General features: G+C 44.0%; 1 protein-coding gene and 1 long non-coding RNA gene across 3 annotated transcripts in view; both read right to left on the minus strand.

The window, feature by feature from the left end:
- The window catches only part of LOC148595589 (uncharacterized), a 569,244-nt gene that overhangs the window by 77,327 nt on the left and 470,432 nt on the right, over positions 1 to 21,485 (minus strand). The gene's annotated exons all lie outside the window — the stretch shown is intronic.
- The window catches only part of SH3BGRL2 (SH3 domain binding glutamate rich protein like 2), a 29,952-nt gene that overhangs the window by 1,747 nt on the left and 6,720 nt on the right, over positions 1 to 21,485 (minus strand). For both annotated transcript variants that reach the window (XM_088520287.1, XM_088520288.1), the window contains exons 2-3: positions 9,101 to 9,286; positions 36 to 116 (exon numbers count right to left, since the gene is read on the minus strand). In XM_088520287.1, coding sequence (XP_088376413.1) covers positions 36 to 116; positions 9,101 to 9,286 — 267 coding nt within the window. The remainder of the gene's footprint in view (positions 1 to 35; positions 117 to 9,100; positions 9,287 to 21,485) is intronic.

The raw sequence follows: 21,485 nt of genomic DNA on the forward strand, positions 1-21,485 counted from the left end.
CAAATTTCATAAGAAGTCTGCAATATTACACTTGCCTTTGATGCCAAACTAGGTTTCAGTCCAAGAAAGGAGAAGACAGTGTTACTTTCCTTTGATTCAAAAAAGCCATCATAATCCTAGAGGAAAAAACCATCAGTCAGTATTTCCATATTCAATATAACCAGTCAATAGTGTTCTCCTGCTCGATCCTCCCATACTACATATTAGAGTGGAGGGGGATTCGTAATAATTTTCAGGAAAATATTCATTGATACTTACACATATTCCCCTATGAAAACCTAACAAGTATTTTAAAGTGTAACAATATTACCAACTCTAACATGAAAGAAAAATACACAAATTTTCTAACACCTTTCACTAATTAGCTTCACAGAATAATAAATGCTGATTTACATTCATAGGCATAAAGGTAATTAAGTGTCTAAAAGTAAGTTTCTAACGGGTTTTTCAAATTGCATTTTAGGAAACAAAATACTTTTAAAAACAAAAAACTTGAAGGAAGAGTCCTATAGAAGCTGAATTCCTTAAATAATTCGCCTGTGGTAGAATAGTGACTTCATCACCAATGTATCCTCTGAAAACAGCAATCATATCCCAGACTTTGACAACCACGTGGTTAAATACAATATATTACCATATTTTCCTATAAAATAAGCTTCTTTATTATGAAGAGGTTCCATTTAACATTCACCTTCCAAAGATCAGGCTCCGATCTCAAGCATTACTAGTATTTTTGCCAACCAGGAACAGATACAGGATAAGAGATGTTCCAAAAACACCCCCCCTTTCATAAGGGGAGAAGGTCTGCACAGATTTGGGCCGTTTGTAAAGACATAAAATCAAACTGTGGGGACACGAAGAAACAAAGATAGCCCTGGTGCTATCAGCGTTAGCTGCTGCTGAAGGAAAACACTGAAGAAGGAAAACGTTTGGAAGCTTAGAGGGAGCCAGAAGCTTCAAACACAGGCAAGGGCTTGAGGTCCCACTTGGGAAAGCCCTGTGGGACCCTCTGCATCCCACAGAGGAGGGAGGCCCCATCAGCTCTTTGTGGCAAGTCAGGGGCTCCCTGTTGCTGCGGATGACAAGTTACCTCAGATCCCCTGCCCTGCGCCAGCCGGGAGCAGCCGAGCGGCGGGATCGGCCTTCCTGCAAGGAAGCGGCTCCCGCTGGCTCCCTGGAGGCATCCGGAAAGCAGCTGCTCACCTAAGAATGCACAAGCAAGGTGGTGTGGCAAGCTGCCACCCACCGCTCCACTTCCAAGGGAAGCTACATGTATAAATATCATTCCGACTAGACCGCTTTAAATTATGATCTTTGAGGCTTTCCAGAGCTGCTAATTACATGCTATTAACATATAAAGTTCTGGCAACATCAGTAACTAATTAAAGCTAATAAAGCAAGAGGGACATAGAGACAGTGAACATGAATCATCACTGAGGCAGCAGTGCTCATTCCCCCAGGAAAATTTGAAAAGCCACAAAATACAGGTGATGCATCAAGCAACAAGGGTACAAAAGGCTGCAGAGAATGACAAATGCCAGCAAGGAGAAAAGATACAGGATGGTTTGAGGGGATAGAGCAGCAATAGGAGCGCCAATAAGCTAAGTTAAAAGCTATTTCAAGTGAGAAAATGCTTCTTAACAGGCTACTGGCCGTCTGGCTGCAGTAGACTTAGCTTCTCACCATCAAAACCAATGGCTTGAGCAATTCTAAACCAGAACAGAGAGAAAGACTCTGGTCTTCAGAAGCAGAGTAACCCTACATGAGATGAGAGGAAGGTGGTGAAGCTACTTGTCTTGTTCGTAGCCTTTCCCAGGCAGATGCCTATGACCACTGCAGAAGCAAATGTGAACTTCAGGCTCACATTATAAGGCTATTTTTGTTATCTTAGGTTATACGTTATGCAAAGTTTTAAGATAATCAAAGTGTAATTGTCCATTGAATGTGCTAACAACAACAACAACAGTCTCAGACATTATTGTTTTGTTTTCAAAATTCAAGTCCTTCCAGTGACCCTCCAACTAGGAGGTGCAATGGTTGCTCTGCAGTTCTTTAAAGCCAGATTAATCAGAGGCAGAATTCTCTTAATGTCTCAATTATTCAGAAATCCCAACTATCAGCCACTACCCGAATGCTGTATTAAAGTAAGAGCATCCTTGCCCTTGACAGAGTGGGCTAGCAATCAGGAAATCTGGATTTAGCTCTTCGTAATGACACGTGTCCTTCTGGCATTCATGCGGGTTTTCTACCATCCGCTCCGGCAAGAAAGCTGTTGCTCGTGGGAATCCTCTCCTCCTCCGAAATTCCCTTTCCAGGGTAGCTCTCCTCTCTCTGCAGCCACTGTTCACCTAGCTCAGCACAGCTATGATGTGTATCCCCTGTTTTCATGGTGCTGGGAGATCAAACCACTGCAGTGATGTGATTACAGGCAGAGCCATAATTAATTTGGCTCAGGTTGCTAAGCCTTGCTTAAACACACCCTGTCACTGCTGGAAGAAGCTGTTTTCTGCACACCAAAGTTAAAACTGGCAATACGGCAGATCAGCACAAAAAAAACAATTTGTGCTTCGAGACACATGGGCAAAAAATTCTGGCATTGGATAAGCAGTAAATTCCAATACTGATACAGTAGGTTTCATTTACCAGTCAGCACTTATATAGATAACGTCCATCCATTACTGCAACTGAGATTAGGAAAATACTATCCTCTATTATGTTTTGAAGACAGCAACTATGATTAAAACTCCTCCTAATAAGCTTCTTTAAAAGAGAAAATTTGCCCTGTTACTTTTAGTTTGCAATGAGAAAAAGAGCTAGCTAAACATCCCAAACATTGTTATTGCTTATCAGGTGTTTACCTTTCCACATCAAGAAGTAAAAAACAAGCAACTTGTCCAAATGTAGCTTACAAATGTAGCATTTTCATATATGGATATTTTCATGTATATTAATTATTAGAGATCAACATAAAGACAGTGTATTGCCATGCTGTCAGAAATTGTTTCTCTTTGGCAATCACTTATTAAACATGATGACAATCTCTCTGCATTCCTACAAAAGAGACAAGGTAACCGCTCTTACAAGCGGTGCTGGGGAACGTGCAGTTTAAACGAAGTGAATCAGCACTCTGCTCCTGCCCGACTCACTCCATACAGCCCAGAGAATGAGACACCAGGGTCCCTCCTGGAAACGGGATGGCCAAGGAGAGCTCCTGCTGAGCACGGCCCTCCCGGGGAAGGAGCGCGCGCCTGCGCGGGAGCCCTTCTCCCGCAGCACCTACGGACACAGAATCACAGAGGGGTTGAGGTTGGAAGGGACCTCTCGAGATCACCTAGTCCAGCCCCGCTGCTCCAGCAGGGACACGCACAAGACCCTGTCTGCGCAGCTCTGGACGCAGTGCGGTCCCCACTAGCTAACCTCAGATGAGATCCCCGGGCAGGATTTTTAAAGAGCTTTTATCCCTGAGCCTGCAGGGCAGCCTGTCACGCTCTCTAAAGGCCAGGTGTGTCTTTTGCTACTCTCTCCATATGCTGAGGCTCCAGCACGAGGGAGGCAGATGTCAGGGACAGCTCCGTTCTGAACGGCACACGACAAACTGTGGCTCATGCCATGTTTGCCAGTGACCAGGCACATAGACATCATCTATCTATGAAATTCTTCCATTACTTTATTTTTACTGAATTGCTGAGCTTCTGTTTTCTTAAGCTCTAGGTAGGCTGATCGCTCTAGTCCCACACGCCCCTTAATGAAGGGCATATTACAAAGAGCTCCAGTTCTTTGCCTCAGGACATGGATCCACAGTAGAGTGGCGGAAGCTGAAAGCACGAAGCAGCCTGCGAGTTACACCAATATGGATCCCAAGAACAAGCTGGGCGAAATCCTGCCAACATGGAGAAGAGCCATGGGCAGCAGTTGCCTTTCCAACGACACCTCACTTTGTTTGAAGTGGAGTAATTAGGAAGAAAAACAGTGCTAAGTCCCCAGCCCTAACTCTTTTATGTTCTGCTTGGGATCCATGGACTACCTGCAAGTAGCTGCAGAAGGTAACCAAGGGCAATTTCAAACAAAGAGCTTACATGGCTTAAAACGCAAGGAACTGCCTCTTGTACAAAAAAAATTGTGTGGGTGAGTTAAAATCAAGCAAGTTCCAGCACCATCCACCGCTTATCTAACAGCCATACGATCTCCAAGCAATGAACACCAGCTTCCACCTCGCAAGGCGAGTTCCTTCTTCCCTGAAGACCAGGCCAGACATCAAGATGCTGAGCGGGTGTGGGAGACCCCTCCGAGGGTGCAGGGACGTGGAGGCAGCCTTGCTGGCCGCCCGCGAGGACTCAGCTCCCCAAGGGGACGCGCTGCGGCTGCCACGCCACGGGGAGCCCCTGCCGCGGCGCCCGGGCACGCGGACACGGAGCTCCAGCTCTGCGTTACCTTCCTTCTGTGAGGAACGCGTGCGACTCTCGTCAGGATCTTAGAAAAGAAAAAAAAAATTTTTAAGAGACTGGTATTTCACAGAGTAGAGAAATAGAGAAATCGGTGCCACAGCGAGTGCCAGAGTACTGAATAGTTTTTTGAGAACACTGCAGCCCTTTTAGTTTTGCTTCTTCCTTATCTACAGGCCTTTGCTGTTCTGATGGAAGTGATATCCATATATTACATTTCAGGGAAAGACAATAAATACCACGTATCTCTGTGCCTATTGCTCTGCCCACTAGGCAATCTACCAGGGCTCACTCTAAACCATCTGAGCAGCTTCCAAAAGAGAAAGAAAAAAATCAAGTCAGCCTGTTATGTAAATATTTATTCCTCAGTTCAAACTCCCACTTGGGAACAGCTTTCCTTTGAATGTTCCTTGGCCTAAATTTCAGGCAATCCAGGGCCAAACTTTCTACATATAAAACTTTCATCGCTTCCAAGTGTTAGCTTGCAGTTTTGCGAGGTCAAAAGTAGAGTACTGTTTCACTGAGAACTGGAGATTTCCAGCCTTCTAAGAGACCCGGGATTCACTTCTAGTCCAAGATGGGTTGTGAACTCAGTTGTAGAGATTTCAGATATAGCTGGAGAGGGAAGTACAAGGCATAGGCCCAGTTTTCCAGAATTTCTTGCTGCTTTAAGAGCTCTCCATGCTCAATGCTCTGGCTGCTCTAAATCCTGCTTAGATATATGTATCTACAGCTTCTCACTACTGCGTGAAGAAGCTGGAGCCCCAGCCTGGGACTGCACATTCCACCCTGGAAGCCTTGGCATCATGCCACAGTCCCTTGTGAATCCAGCCCTAACATTTGAATCTGTGGTTCCATCCACCTGGATTTTCCATGATCTTGACAAAAACAGTAAGCCAAATAAGTAATTATTATTTTTAAATAAATATAAAATGCTGAATAGTTGGTACTACGGTGTATCCTACCAGCAATTCTTTAGAATAATCTGCATAACTCATATGCAAAATCACTTACGTGACTGGGTGCACATAAGTTCACAATGGGAACTGAAGCATTCAAAAATTTTTTCTGTATCCTTGAAAGCAAAGGGTGAAAATCCAAACACAGTCTCCATCTTTCCACCAAAACAGGACCTTCTGTCCTCATTACTGTACACAAGGACTCAAGTGAAATTCATTTGAAAAAATGATACAGACAATTCAATATGACCCTAAAACGTCAATTTACGCTCTGGCAGAGGGAAATAAAAAGAATCCTGCTGTCAGCAGGCCACATCGACAGCTTCTAAAAAAAAATCAAAATAAATAAAAAAGAAAGAAAAGGGCTTAAAATCCAGTCAGGACAGGTGGTTGTACTGTCCTGGGCTGACAAATCGGTAACAGCTGAGCAGCAGATAGTCCACAGAATAATGCAGTTCTTCAAGACAGTATCTCAGTAGTTAAAACAGTGGTGAATACAGACTGGCCCACCTAATAAGGACTTTTTTTTTTTTTTTTTTTTTTGTCAATGTGAGCACAGTGACAGTCCTTAGAGAAAGTATTTAAAACACAATACATAACAGAAGTGCCAAATGTCACCCTGACTCTAAAAGTTCTGTCTTCATCAGTTCAGAGACTCGTGGACCAGCATGAGCCAGAGACTCATTCAATTCGAGACTAGCATGGATTTCCTTACATACTGAAACAGCTTTACAAACAAGCTACCTAATTTTTAGGTACTTTGCAATGATCTAAGTAGAGGCCTGAAAACAGTTCAGGGTTGCTTTCAGCTGCAGCAGGAAGTGACAAAACTGCTACATGAAAGATACAAAGTGTTAAATGAAGGTCTCATTTACAGCCCCTTTAGCTGATGCTACCTCATGTCTATAAATTGTAAAATTCCTGAGACAAAAGGCTTTAGACTGCCAGTTAAATAAAAATTCGTTCAGACTTGAAAATGTTGGTCGGTTCCTACTAAAAAAAACGGTTGTGCACTCTCTTGTCCTTTCCAAAGTATTTCAGATTTACTCCTCTTACGCTGCGCACAAGCATTCCTTCCTAGCACGTACACTGAAATTTCCTTACTCTTAAACAGTGCTAAGTAGAGCAAGATCACTGGGATCATTTCAGTAGACTCTTTCCTCACATACTGGCAATGCTACAGCAATGTCACTACAATGAAACAACAGATTGCAAAGGCATAAAAATATGTAAGTTATCATAGTGTTGGTGCTAGCACACAACACTGGGTTATCAGTTAAATGATTTGTGTTCTGCTGGGATTACAGCTCTTATCTGTCTTGTGAACAGGAAGTAAAAATGGTTCTTGCTGAGCACTGTATATCAAAATCCCATTAGCAGAACCTGTTACTGAAAAAACAGGGAGTGGGTCTCCAAAGACCGAGAAAAGAACAAGACAGATTAATGATGCCATTTGTGATTACATCAACCCAGACCAAATTTCAAGGTCTTGCTCATGTCATGGTCATGACTTGGAGTTGTCCTTTGATATGAGCAGGATCCCTCCTCCTGGGTGCAAGACATTTGGTTTTGTGAACCAGGAAGCACCAGTTTTCTTTTTTCACCTTCTTCCTCCTACAAGCTATCACAAAATTGAACAGCTGAAACCAGCCAGTTTCATATGTTTAGGGAAAAGACTGAAGATGAACTTCCTCTAATGTGCATTTACTTTGGGAAAAGTGATCATTCAAGTGATAATTTCCTAACCAGAAAATTCTATTCTCAGGTAATACTCCTGAGCACACTGCTGAGTTTTTCTACTGAGGAAGAGATGGAGTGGGGAAAAAACCCACAGCCATCAGCGCTTTTCCTAACACAGAAAAACAGTATGGCTGGGAGCACAAAATACCCTATTTTGGCTTGTATGCCATATTTCTGTGAATCTCTCCTGAAATGCAAGAACAAAATAAAAAGTGCACCTGATTTGTTTTTCTCTATCTAGCCTTAATGTGTTTGGAGAAACAACAAAGGATCTGACCAATTTGGATTGTCAGTAATAATGCATAAGCCAGAACGAGTATATAGGTAGTTTCCTGGTAACATGGTGAGACTGCAAAATTGGCAGGCAGAAAAACAGACAGCCCTTTGTGAACAGAGCAAATTGGATTTAGAAATTGCCTGGACACAAATCAGAAACCAGAAGGTATAATTTTCACTAATTCAGTTGACAGAAATCTCTGTTGTTTTTTTTTTTTTAAAAAAGTTATTTAATAATGATTTTTTTGGTGAAATATTTGCGCCAAGATGAAAGACCTCCATGTATAACCACAAGAGCAGAAGACACATGCAGTGTCTGCTTACTCCATCTAACTCCTCTGCAATATTCTACCCCATTTTCCAGAGCTGACCTCCTTTGCCTCCTGCCTAATGTTTTGTCTCAACTCTGTTACCTAAGAGCCTCATTAACTAGTGCTGGGAGGGAACTGAGGAAAGTTACTGCACGCGCTTCTTTACCCTAGAAAATATACAGCTTCTTCTCAAAGTATGTTTGTTCTTTAAAGATGTTCACACAGTGAGGTCTAGTAATAGGATTACCTCTGTTCAACCAAAACAGCTATCAGCTAAGCAGACAGATTAATGAGATCATCTCCATGTTGCATGACATCTCCTGTCTGGCTAATTCCAAACAGCAATTAACAGGTTTTCTAAGACTGGGTTAAAACATACTATGAAGAAAAGCTGAAAAGATGTAGAAAGGGTAAGAAACAGCAACTCAGACATCAAAGATGCTCTGATTTAGCTATTATAACCCCATTTCATCCTCCTGCTGCATTCACATACAAGCTTCACTTGCTTCCTGATGCGCCCAGGGTGGGCACATCAAACTGCAGTCGGTCTAACGGGTACCCCACGTCCTATAGGATGGGCAAGCCATGAGGTTGAAGTCCAAGATCACGGACGATATTCCCAAACCACAACAGTGCCAGAGCCTTGGGCCTGCAGCACACCGTCCTGGCTACATAGGAGAATAAAATACCCATATGGTGCCATTCTTAACACATTAGTCAAAGGCTCATGCCTCTGCTTGCACTAGTGGATAGGAAAACTGCTAGAGCATACCACACCAGCAGGGAAATCTGCCCATCCATCAGACTGCTGCCAGTCACAGGCTCTCATGCTTAGCAGTCTTTCAAGAAATATGGACAACTTTCAAGCTCCTTTATAGGAAAAATAAAACTATTCCACATTTTGAGGAGAGACTCCTAGAGACTCTGACTGCATAAAGACTCTCTGACTGTAGATGCAATTAACCCTATGACAGCACAAGAGGGAAGGCTAAATTGCAGTGACAATATAACTCAGCCCAGCCAGCAATCTCATGTATGGTGGCTAAGATCTCTTGCTGATCTTAGCAGCAGCAAATCCAGGACACCTCAGATTCAGGTGGTCTCACCAGGGATTTTACCATCCATAGGTTGTACAAGTAGTACATGACAGCCCCGAGCCTTGTTCCTCTGATGGGAAATCCACTAGCTGAAAAGAACATTAGGATTTACAGATGAATTATCTGAATTTTCACTCGTTGTATTACCTGCTCCTACCCCTGCAAGCTGCCAACATTAATTCAGACACTACTAGATAAATCTTTACCCCAAATCTTGACTTTTTAAATGGCAAACAGTGCACCACTGTGAGTTGATGACCACAGTAGCTACTTACTCCACAGTACCGATCATCACTAAATATCTGCGGTGGCAGCGGATTGCCTTGCGCGGGCTGCCTGTCCTCAGGAATGTTTTTATACATCCACTGTCTCTTCTCCTCTGACATTGTGATATCCACCTCTTCAAACTCGATACGATTGGCTTCTAGAAACCTCACCACATCTTGTTGCCTCTTCTTTATCTGGAAGAAAGAAAGAACAACACAAAAAACACATTAGGGCAAGAGCATCATAACCAAGACATCCTTACAAATATTCCTCCACTCATCCTGCTCCCTGGGAAACTCACTAACTCAGAAAGGCAGAAGATACGTGTTTCAGTTTTCATTTAATATAAGTTAAAATTACTACTTTACAAAGTGGCAGGGGTTATACTTATTCACCTCCTTTCTAGCAGGATGCCTCTTTATTTCCACTCTGGAAACTTCATACTTTGCTTTCTAATGACGCTTTTATAAAGACTACTCTGTATGGGACTCCAAGAAGTAGGTGTTAAGGGGGGAAATCAGTTTTCAAAACCACTAGGGGCTGCATTTTGAAGAGTACAGGCACAAAGAAATGCAAGGCAAGCAACTCAGCAAGTCCCCAGAGAATCCACTCCCACTATTCACTAACATAAGTGAGGAAAAAAATCACGCCTGCTACTACAAACTTCTTTGTCTTGCCAGATACCTTGGCATCTTAAAAACACAGCCCCATGGTTCCCTCAGCACAATGTGTTGAATTTTTAATTAAGAGTGTCTGTCCACACATCATACATGCTTAAAAATAAGCATGACCTAATTTCTTGACAATTAACTTAGCACAAACCTAATGCCTTTTTTTTGTAGTAAAGTGCACGGTGTTTCTGTGCTGCAAAGAGATTATCATCTGTGTACAAAAGTTTCATGGAGGCGGAATACAGGCAATTTTTAGCTCATGGTAACTAAGTAGGGCCAGCTCTCGACAGCTAGCTGAGCTTCAAACACATACACTCAAATAACAATTATGTCTTCTCTGCTCCCAGTAGGATTCTATATCAAGATAGCAACCTTGAAGAAAGCCTGTAAGCTGAGGAAGACCAGCTGAACTCATTCAGCAAGATCTCCTCTGCAGCCTCTTCTCTCCACGCTGCACCTCTTGCATCTACATAACAAATCTAATTCCTTCAGAAGGGAACTATAAATTATCTGCCTTTTTTTTCAGCTATAATCAGCAGCACTATTTGAAGAAAAAAAATGCAGCTTTAATAATTTTGGAGTACTCTTGGGGTGTCAGGTCCGCACAGTTGCTGACTGGCATAAAGCCCAGGTGGATGAATCATGCCTGGGAGTATCATATGACCCAAATAACGTCCTGTTATTTGGAAAACAGAGAATTTTTCAAGTGTGCATGTTGGGTGCTCTTACCACATCAGCCATCCTGTCTACCTAGACACACCACAAAATATTCAGCTTTTGGTGGTAAAGGTGATGCAGCCCCTGCTTCCTTGAAATGAGGGTAGTTTTCTCCAGATGGAAACCAGAATTCCCTCTTGTCTTTTGAAAAGCAGATGGCTTAGAAGCATCTCAGTCTTTGTGTCTCAGTGTCTTTTTTTCCTTACACATCCCATATTGATTTTTTGGCATGTTGTGAAACGATCACTTTTTCTTAAAGAAGGCAGCTCCTAACACTGTGCAAATAATACATTATCAACAGCAGCAAAATTACTGCATCATCATCACTGCTGGTACTGAAGACAACATACCTTCCACAGACTCTCTAAAAAAACTGCAAGGAGGAATTCTGCTGTCAACAGCAAAGTGAGAAGGAAAAATATTTTTGCTCTGTCTTTCACCATAGAAATGCTGCAAGACAGGCCCCAAGGAGATGAAGACTGACATTTTCTTAGTAGAAATATTATGTATTTCTTCAAATACAGAAGAGACACTTAAAATCATGTAAGGGGAATGGCTCCTCTGCATTGGGAATGTCCCTGGTACCCTGCAATGCCCGAATCACAGCTCATGAGAATCGTTCACACCACGAGAATTCTCCCACAGACATTTCCCAACCTCTTCCTTTTATTTTTATAAAAGCTAATTAAGATGTCGAAGGGAAACAATTGCCTTCTTCAGACTTGCAGTTCTCCATGCAACATCTGCAGCAGTTATCAGCTGTGGATGTGCCAGCTGCACAAACACAAACAAAACGTCCTGAAAATTTTTAGCCCAAAAGCAGCTTTTTCCCCTCCCACCAGTGATTTAATTCGAGTCTGTAAGCTGAAGCAAGAGTGTTACTTGCATTAGAAATTCTATTAAATTATGCCCTGTTGTTCGCCTGGCGCCCAGAGCATCTGCCACAAGAGAAGCCAGCCGGTTGCTCCCCAGGAAAACCACAGGAGCTTTGTCTCGCCGTACAACGGGATCCGTGCCGCCGGGGTACGTCAGCCTCCGGGCTACGAGAGCTTCCCGCGTGTGACCAAACACAACTCGCCACAGCGCGAGGGCAGCTCCTCCTCCTCCTCGGGAGCCCAGCGGAGAGGAGCCGCTCGACAAGCTACGGAGGGGGAAACTTCAGCCCTCTCCCTGAAACTCTGCCTGGGAGCTCGTGGCTTCCCGGGCTTCCAGTGCTGCAGCTGACAGGAACTGGGAAGCAGCCTCGTGGAATCGGTGGTACCGTGTTCAGAGCAGCTCGGCTCACGGCTAGTCACACAACACCTGGGAGAGCGTTTGTATTCTTGCAGGAACATCTGCTTCAGCAAGAAAACATGGTGCTTTGAAAACGCCTCAGCACCCCCGAAGACACTGCAAGAGGCATCATCAAAATATGTACCCCTTGTGAAGTCTCAGAGGGAAACACATCTCCCACCTAACTTAGCATCCCATAAAGAGAGCAAAGTTCCCATCTGCATTCGCATTCATCTCATCGCAGAGACATTTCACTGATTTTTTTTTTCCTGAAATTACCTTCCAGTCACAAAAGAGTATTAGCTACAAATACAAAGAAGAACAAGATCATCTCTTCTTACTAAGCAGATACTTAAAGAAACTGTGAAAATATTGGTGGTGTTCTACATAACATACTCCTAACGCATCTCTGACATAGCAGGGAAAGCTCCATGAGAACTAACAGAGTGCCACCCAGTGCGTGGCTCCCATGTTTTGAGTGGGCTGTTTGCAGAGCATCTGCTCTCTGCGTTTGGCTTTACTGTTATCCTACACTTCTGTTCACAGAAAAAAGATGGAAAAAAATCCACAGACATCTCTCTCTTATGCCAGTATTTGGAGCTTGTTTCCTTATAAGGATTAAAAACCAGCAGTAATACAATGACAATTTTGATATACGGAACCACTAAAATGAGTCAATCACTTATCCCACATTTCCATTTGTAAAGAAGTTCTATTCCAGCAGAAGTGTCCAGGTTTTCTCTCCCGGTTTTCATTTCTTTATATGGATTTGCAACAGGAGGATACATGTCCAGAGAGGATGTACAGCTTCTAAGAAATACCTCAAAGACATCTTCAGGCCAGGTAGGACTAGCTGGGATCATCTCTTCTGACCTTCAGGATCATATAAGCTTCCCAAATTATTTTATCTTAGGAATAAAGAATCTCTTTGGATTGTTTTCCTAAGCTTCATTCCCGAACTGATGAGAACATAGAAATTCTGCCTTTGTAAATAGTGCCCACAGTTAGTTAAATGCTTCACTTAAACGTTTGCCTGCTTCTCTCCTGACCTCACCTCACTTCCAACTTAAAGCCACTTGTGCTTTTTATATCTTTGTTAGCCTGAAAACGCTTCCAAGATTTCCGTTTCGGTGTTCCTAGTATGGACTCAAGTCACTCTGTGGTCCTCTCCCAGCTAACTTGAACAGCCCTCTCCAGCAAAGAGAGGGCACCTGCTGGTCTGAATAGCAAAGATTTTACCATCAAAAAGCACATCCAGGTTGGACCAGAAAATCAGTAAATAGATTACACATGCTCTATCCAAAATTCCCTTTGTTTCCCATGGGAAACACATTCCCGCTTTCAATAGGTTCAATCTCTCTCTCTCTTCCCCCTCCACGCTTCCTGAACGTGTTTTCAGAAGACCTTATGAATATGACTGCTGCCATACTACAGGCAAGATGGCTCACACAGCAACAATAATGGAAATTCAGAAGCAGCCAGGATGATGGCAAACTTCCTTGCCTTAGTTTATGAGCCCAGTTAACATAAACACGACAAAGCAGACAAGTTCCCAATTTAAAGATCTCCTGATGGTGTCAGGGGGCTTTGCTGAGCATCTGATGCCCACAATGCACATGCAGAAAAATGGTTTTCTGCTCTGAACTCTAACCCTGACCGTCAGGAGACGAGAGCATTTATTCCCTTTGACTCTCTCCTCCTGCATGCCAAACACAGGGAATGGCAGCAGCTGCTGCTTACCGCACTGCCCACCAAGCAGGACATGTAGGACCGACCCTCCTACGCTCTCTCCATCCCGGAGCTGCCAAAGCCCAACCTGAACAGTCTCCTCATCACAGAGATTTCCCACCCCAAGGAGATGCAGACCACGTGCGTGCCAAGGAGCAGACGTGACAAGAGGTAATTTGTAGGCTGGGTTCTCAGACTACGAATGCAATTTATAAGCCTGACATTAAAAAATAGTCCTAAGTCAAAAGCTTCAGTTTTCCAGACCAGCATTCATGCACCAAGAGCTGTGTCACTAAAGAGAAAGTGGCCCTGCCAGTTCCCCTCCTTCCCTTTCAGTCTGGCTCCTCTTTTCTTTCCCCCTCTTATTCCAGGGCAAGACCTGGTGCGGCAGCCAAACCATCCTCTCACCGACTAGCTAAAACCAGAATATATTGCTTTTGGCAGGGACACCTCCGAGCACAGCCTGATGACACGAGCTCCGCTCTCACCGCGAGCTGTTGGTGCAACGTTGCTGCCTCTTGTCAAGTCGCTCCTGAAACTTCCCTTGCACAAGCTAATGTGGGAACCAAGAGGAAAAGAGAGGGAGCATCATAGCATCCACAACCTCCTCAGCTTAGACCATCTTTGCAAGCACACCCTAAGAAATGGCGCAGCAGAAGCACAGCCAGCCATGGGTATTTCACATATAAACTGCATAAAAAGTGTCAGTGTCATAGAAAAACAGGTTCCAGCTCATTTCTGCACATGAAAATGTCAAAGTTTTTTTTTGTCTTTAAGCATCGTTCAGACGACCAAAGGAAGGTTTACAGCGTCCAAGCACACGTTACTGCAGTGGATTCCTAATCCTGCACAAAACATATTCCCAGATGCTGAGGCCACTCGCCTGAACCACGCGCTTTAAGCGAAAGATGCAGCAAGTCTTAACCGCCCCGAGACAGGCAGAGCTGCAAGCAGCGTTACCTGCAAACCCACCCAAGGCAGCACGGGGCTGCTGTGTTAAAAATCTGGAGTGACAGAGACACCCTGCCGGGCCCCTCGCCCTGTGCGCTGCCTAGGGGAGCGCAGCCGACCTCCCGTGCTCTCTTCCCCTGCAGCGAGACGGCAGCGCTGGGACAGACCTTTACAGCGGTTCCTATGATTAATTCACTGTTCCTGGCACAGGCAAATACAGTTCAGTTATGCACACAGAGAAAAGGAGATGAGAAACTGCAGTGAGGTGGAGGAGGGTGGGAAAGAAGGGAAAACACACATCAGTATTGCATAACTCTCCTCAGCAGCAGAACAAGTGCCTACCTGCCACAGCAGCCCCTGTGGCGGGAGGGAGACGCGCTCGCCTCAACAGCCGTCCCAACAGCTCCAAACGCTTTGAACGCTCCATCCCCAAGGAAAGCTACATCTGCGCGTCTCCAAGCGCTTTAAATCCGAGGAGGGCTGGAGAGGGGCCCCGGGGAAGCTCCCCCGGGCAGCCCTGGAGGCAGCTGGCAGCACATGGAGCCCTGGTGAAGAGCGGGCCGTAGGAAACGCGCTCCATGCCCAGCGCCGGCCAAGCTCCTGGGTCTCCTGTCGGGTGGTGCACTGTGGTAAAATTGTTTTAAATCTACTTGACTGTATGTATTTCCAGTGAGAGTTTAGGAAGAGACTAAGTAAGAAACCACGTGTTGTTGGTTATTTTAATGAATAAGGAAGCTCAAAAAACCTACAGCCAATGTGGAACTTGAACGACAAACACAAACTCCGTTGTGTGGAACTACCCTGTCCTGAAACCTGGACGTTTCTATGAGATAAAGATCACTTTCTACATGCGTTTTATGTCACAGACAGGGTTTTCTCCCAGTCCCAGGCACATTTTCTCTTGAGGGTATTGGGAAGCCATGCTCACGTTTCCCTTGCTGAGTCTTTAGCTAAAGCTGAAATAGATGATCAGCATGAGCTGGTAGCACAAATGGTCTCAGACAACAGTAAACCATGAAGATACACAAACAGTAACGAGAATATAAACGTTAGGACACTTTTTTTTTCCCCGTGTTCAGGATCCTGGTGACTAGCACAAAATGCAAAAGAAGCCCTAAGCAGCCTGCAAGATTTTAGTGATTCATAAAGCTTTTGCCATGCAGCATATTCCTCCATTTGATGGAAACATCCTGCAGGATTAGAATAATTAATTTCAAAAGGCAAACAATTCAAATCCTAGTTGACAGCTAACTTCTTCTACAGATAAACGTTTTTGTTTGTAATTTACCTTATGTTTCAGTAATTCAAGAGAGTACTTAAAGAATAAGTGTTATTTTCATGCATTTTCCCAACAGAAAGCTCTCCAGGTTGCCAGAGTAATTTAAATCTTCTATTTAGAACTCCACACTTAACTCCTCCATGTACTACTCTCTTTAGTCAGTGGCATATTTATAGAAAGTATTTGGCACCCTGAAAGAAACCCTTTCAACAAGCAACATGTATCTTCCATTTCAAAATGTATAATACAAGTATGATAACCATTAACACTTATTAATTCGGCTATTTTTTAGTGATAGGACAGTCTGTCTCCTGATTAAGTGCAAGTTATTCTCTGAGCTCCATGCTACACTACATTTATTCATATGTTTATTTCTTTTGATTTCCGTAAGTTATTTTGATTCTAGAGAATATCACTTCTCAGCAAAGCCCCAGTTCAGCAAGGTAGCTGAGAACTTTCAAGGTCTGAACCGTTGAAAATTCGCTCCATGGTCCTGCAGTGGGGAACATGAAACTGGTCACCAAGTCTCACAATTCCCCCTGCAGTGACAGGAGAGCAAGCAACAGTTTTGCAGCTTGCATATAAAAGCCCAACCCTGCACTGGCTGAAAACATGCAGGGATTTATGACGTATCATTTTGTTCTCATGAATCAATGTTACTTGGTAAAATTATGATTTTGTGGAGGGAAGGTGTGATAGATATGCTTTGTTTTCCTAAAACTTATCAAATATTTGGTAATTGTTTAAAGTTCACTGAAGACAGCAAGGTTTGGAAAATAAATGCTACAATAATCATGAATGGTGCAAAGAAAGACAAAAGCTTGGCATTAAAGAAACAGGAAAAAATCTCCCCTCGACAAGAAGCCCTGTGCTGCACACTTGGAAGTGTGTGCCGTCTCCCACCTCGACTTCCCAGCTGCAAACTCACAACTGTGTCACGCTGCTTCTGTGCACGGTGAATCGGAGAGCCGAGGCAGCGCTGGGAGCCAGCGCCACGTCCCTTATCAGCCCAACTGCTTTGTAGCAATGGATGAAGTAACCCCAGCAGCATTTTCTGTGCTTGCTGCAGACGTGATGCAAAAGTAAATTTCTTGGCACTGAAAATATAGTTCGTGCCTCTTCCCCTCTCATGAGCTTTAGGCAGTGACAGGGGAATATTTAAGTATTAGAATGGATTAAAATTATTAACACCTAGGAGCCCTTGACACATACGCGTTTGCTTTCAGGTCCCAGCAGAGCAGCGATATCTGGATCCAAAACAGCCCAACAGGCCTGACAAACAAGTTTGTGCGATGCAGGGCCGACGCTTCGCTGCTCCCTCTCGACAAGCGCTATCCGCGCGGCGCAGACGCCGCTCCGCCGCCCCGCGCGCCCCACGCGATAACGCGGTGCCCGGGGCTGCCGCGCAAGGCGCTCGGAGCTCGCCGTGATACCCTGCTCGGGGGGTCTGCAGCAACTGCCAGCACCACACGGAACAGTGACGGAGAAACACACCCGTGTTTCCAGATAAACGCCAGTTTTCAGATAAAGTAGGACTGTGCTACTGGAAGGATTGGTCAATGTGCTCTTGTAAGGCCAGGATGACAGATTTTCTTGATATTGCTGTCTGCACTAGGGCTGATGCTACCCCTTTTATTTAGATTAATAATAAATTAGCATTAGCTCAATGTGAGAGTAGAATGAGGCTTCTAACTTTATTAATGAGAGTCAGTGCTATGCACCTCACAACAAACACAACCATATTTGAGCAGTCTGGATCTTCTTGCGGCTCTCAGCTCTGCAAGCTGCCTTCTCTCTGAAATTTATGCAACCACTTCTTGATGATTAGCTGTGTCCCCAAACAGAGCAGCCATCTGATTACTGTCCCACAAACTACACACACATCTCCTGTAAGGTCCGCAGGAGTTACCCCTGTACTGCTGAACAACATGTGGAATACGACCTACAGATTTGCAGGTTGCTTTGGGATCTGAAGGTTTACTGGAAAATAGCCCTTGGTGCAGGCAGGTCAGTCTCTCTGGGTAGGAAAGGACTGATTGCACACCAGGCCCTTCAAGGCAGCCATCTCTCCTATCAGCATAGTTTTGTCTCATTTCTAACTAATCTCAGCTTCCTAGCAAATTCCTACTGTGAGTCGTGATGCCATCTACCCCTGCAAATGCCAGTCCCGTCTCTGCTCCTGTGCAGACCCAAGCACTCAGCTGGAGCTGCTGCAGCAAGGCCAGCCTTAGGAGATGCAGTTCCAGCTCAAAGGTTTACTGCATGCCTAACTGTAGCTCTTTCCATTAGACAGGGAGGATAATTTTGCAACCCCTGCAGCAACGTAACAAGAGTTTTCAGTTCTCTTGTTTATCATATCAAAAGGAATTTTCTTTCAGCAAAGACATGAAAATTCCCTTCCCCTTCTCTGAAAAACACGACCCCAGTCTCATGATTGGGAACCCAGGTCTTAAGTGGTATGTAGCATTACTTGAGTTGTTCCAATTTCCGATTCATAAAGGTTTTAATAGCACAGACAACAGCCAGTACCACACTGTGCAATGCATGAAAATGTCAGGGAATAAACTGAACCAATATGCAGAAGCCTGATGGAATCTTCAGCACTAAATCACAACAGTATTTTTTTTTTCTGAGGCCCATTCTCTTCTTCCAGAAGAGATGTACCCAGTGAATTCAGAGGATCCATATTACGTAGCAGATGGGTGAAGAGGATCACAGGAGGCCATACCTGCTAGCATTTAAAGGCAAAGTTTGGGCTGTTTTTTTTTTTTTTTTTTTTTTTTAAAGCAGAAAATACAAAACCAACAGGAATAACAGCAAGCATGAAGGGAACATACAGACCGTTGCATTTATATTTAACACGGAATTCATGTTCATGGCACAGTTCTGTCTACAAGCAAAAGCTCTGCCACTACCTCAGCTGGTAGAGTTTGCAATGACCAATTCCATAAAATGGGACATTTGGACACTGAAATAGGTTACATTAATAAAACCTTTAAGTGTAAGCCAAGCAACACATAACAGCACAAACAGCAACACAATTGCTGTGCCAGATGCTGACACATCTTAAAAAGGCACCAGAGGTATCTTTTCCAGTCAGCCTTAGCCACTGGCTTCTCCACGTTTGTTCCTTGCAGTGAAATCAGAAAAATCTTGTTGTTTTTTTGTTTTCTTAGGAGTAGTGGGGATTAATTTTCCTGAAGTAGAAGAAAAAGACACCAGCAAACCTCTGTGGCAGCCACAGGAGACAGGCAGCAGCAGAAGGGCCTGCTGCTACGGGCCATCAGCGTGAGCCGATGGACAACCTGTGCCTCCCATGAGCTTCCTTCACAGGCCAGCAGCTGGCAAGACATTCCCTCCCCTTTCTCAGTGCCAAATTAAGTTATTTTATGGTGAGGCATCAGGTTTAGACTAAACACACTTTTTTACTGATCCGAAGTCCCATTGTTTTTCTTTTCCCCTGCTAACCACAAGACAGAAATGGCTTGTTATTGTTAGAAAGGTCCCTCATCACTCCAGTACTTACCTGTCCAAAAGAGTGATATCCACACACTTTAGACTCACCCATTTCCAGGGTGGAAATAAACAGCTCTCCTGAATGGAAGAATCAAAAGATTTCACCTCAATATAATTCAAAGAGCCTAACACCCCGCAAAAAGAAAAGAGAGATTTTGGTAGGTGTGTTGTCTTGCTGAGACAAGCACAATGTCAAGCGAATTACCTGCACCGTGCTGGTTATCTCACAGCCCCCGCTTCCTCCCAGCCAAAGCACCTGGAGCCTACGGAGCTCTTTGGCACTTCCACAAGGATCAGGACACACTCCACTCACCTGCATAAGTCCCACTGAAATTATTCCCTGTTTATTTTTAGGAGCACAAGTCAACAGTGACTTCAGTTCCTGGGCAGGCTCCAGGTCAGGCCCACCTGACAGGTACCGATGCACAGAGCCCGGGAAGGAGGCTGAGCAAACCAGCCCGCTGCTGCTGCAAAGCTCTGAAGCTCCTTGCAGCCACTGCAGCAAACTGCACCCTGCCATCACCCACGGGCTCAGGCAGGAGAGACTCCCACTGCCTCTACGTTTCCCAAGAAGGGAAACACCAGCTCAAGGGACCTTCAGAAGGCTCCCCAGCCTCTGGAACACAGCTTATCTGAACACAAAGCTTGTAAAAAATGCTGACATACTGGGGCATGGTTGTGGGTTTAGATACACAAGCAGATTTCATCTAAGAAAAGTTTGCAAAGACTGAGGCCTTTCTGTGCTCGTTACTCTCCTTATCAAGCTTTCAGGCTGCATGTAAAATAAAGACTGCAGAATATCACCCTGGGTACAGACTCTTACCAGGCCAGCACTTGAGGTTGCAGCTGATAACTCCCGTCCTTCATGTATTTGCTAGCAAAGTGATACAGTCTGGATTTCCAGCTCAGCGACAGTTTTTTAACCTCACTTGCAGTCACTGCTAAATGCAAAAGTGATCCTGAATTTGTAACATAAGGAACATTCTTAAATCCTGAGTATTTCTATATAATTCCTTATTTCCTCTACATTTCCCTTTTTGATCAAATAGTGATATGAACTGTGCATAATAATTAAATTAGAAGATGCACTGTACAGAAGAATACCACCAGTGAAAATTTAACAGCCATCAACTGAAACACGAAGTGTTCTAGAGTTAGCTTTTGCTTCAACTTTAATTAAAACCTACAGTATTCATACAGAGAGTGATATGGACTTTTTCAGCAGCACATTTCCCTTTTGACAAGACTATTAGAACCAGAACAACCAATATAGGTGTTACAACCTAGGATATTTTTCAAGTAGTACTTAAGTACATAGTACAAGTACTACAAAAGGTTGTTAAGCATGTAAATATTTTCCCATTACATGGTTAAGCATGTAAATATTTTCCCATTACATGGGAAAGTTTTTTTTGTGGGGCACTTTCTGGATAGCACTATCAGGTAACTTTTGCTCATATGCTATCACATTTACTGCTACGTTTTCATTTGTTCTTGATTTTAGCTAAGGGTGAAACAATGCAGAAGATGTTTACGTGAGGTAGAAGTTCGCATTAATTTAAGAGGAGATTATTCAGGAATGGAAAAGCCGCACATCTCCACAAAAGCCCGAGCCGCTTGTTTCCAGAGGAGCTTTGCAGGAAATGAGGTTCTCCGGGCTGGAACGTGCCCTGCAGCCCACGCTTGTGCTGCTGTTTGCACAGGGAGCACGAGGAGCCCAAGAGGATCCCTGTGCCCACAACGTGGTTCTTTGGGTTCAAGTACATTCAGACGCATCCAGAGGTTCAGCTCTCCTGCTGCTGAGGAGGACAGCCTTGTATTTGCAGGTAGCATGACAGCAAACATGGGCCAACACCACAGCATATAGCTTACATACCTCTGAATCTAAAAATATTTAAAATCCGAATAAAAATATTTAGAACCAATACACTTTAATAAAGCCCTGCACGCACAGGACACCTTGAGGTTTAATGTTAAGTATGTAAGCCACCCAGCTAGGATGAAAGCCTGTTCAGCGTTTTCATTAATTTCAGCAAGCTTTAGTTCAGATCTTACATGAATTTATTACAGTAGACAACTGTGGACCCACAGCCTTGACATCAGTTCAGTAGCAACTTCAACACAGCAGTCTTTTTAAATGTCTCTTTTTGATCCTGAGTCTCCTTTGACAGAATAAAGAGATTCCTTGCTACAAACAAACAAACAAACAAAAGCAAAAGAAAGAAAAGATGCTTGGGAGTTTATAACATGCTGCCCTAT

The sequence above is a fragment of the Tinamus guttatus genome, unplaced genomic scaffold (assembly GCF_059628265.1).
Source record: "Tinamus guttatus ecotype Peru unplaced genomic scaffold, ASM5962826v1 Tinamus_guttatus_pri_ptg000085l, whole genome shotgun sequence".
NCBI classification, from domain to species: Eukaryota; Metazoa; Chordata; class Aves; order Tinamiformes; family Tinamidae; genus Tinamus; species Tinamus guttatus.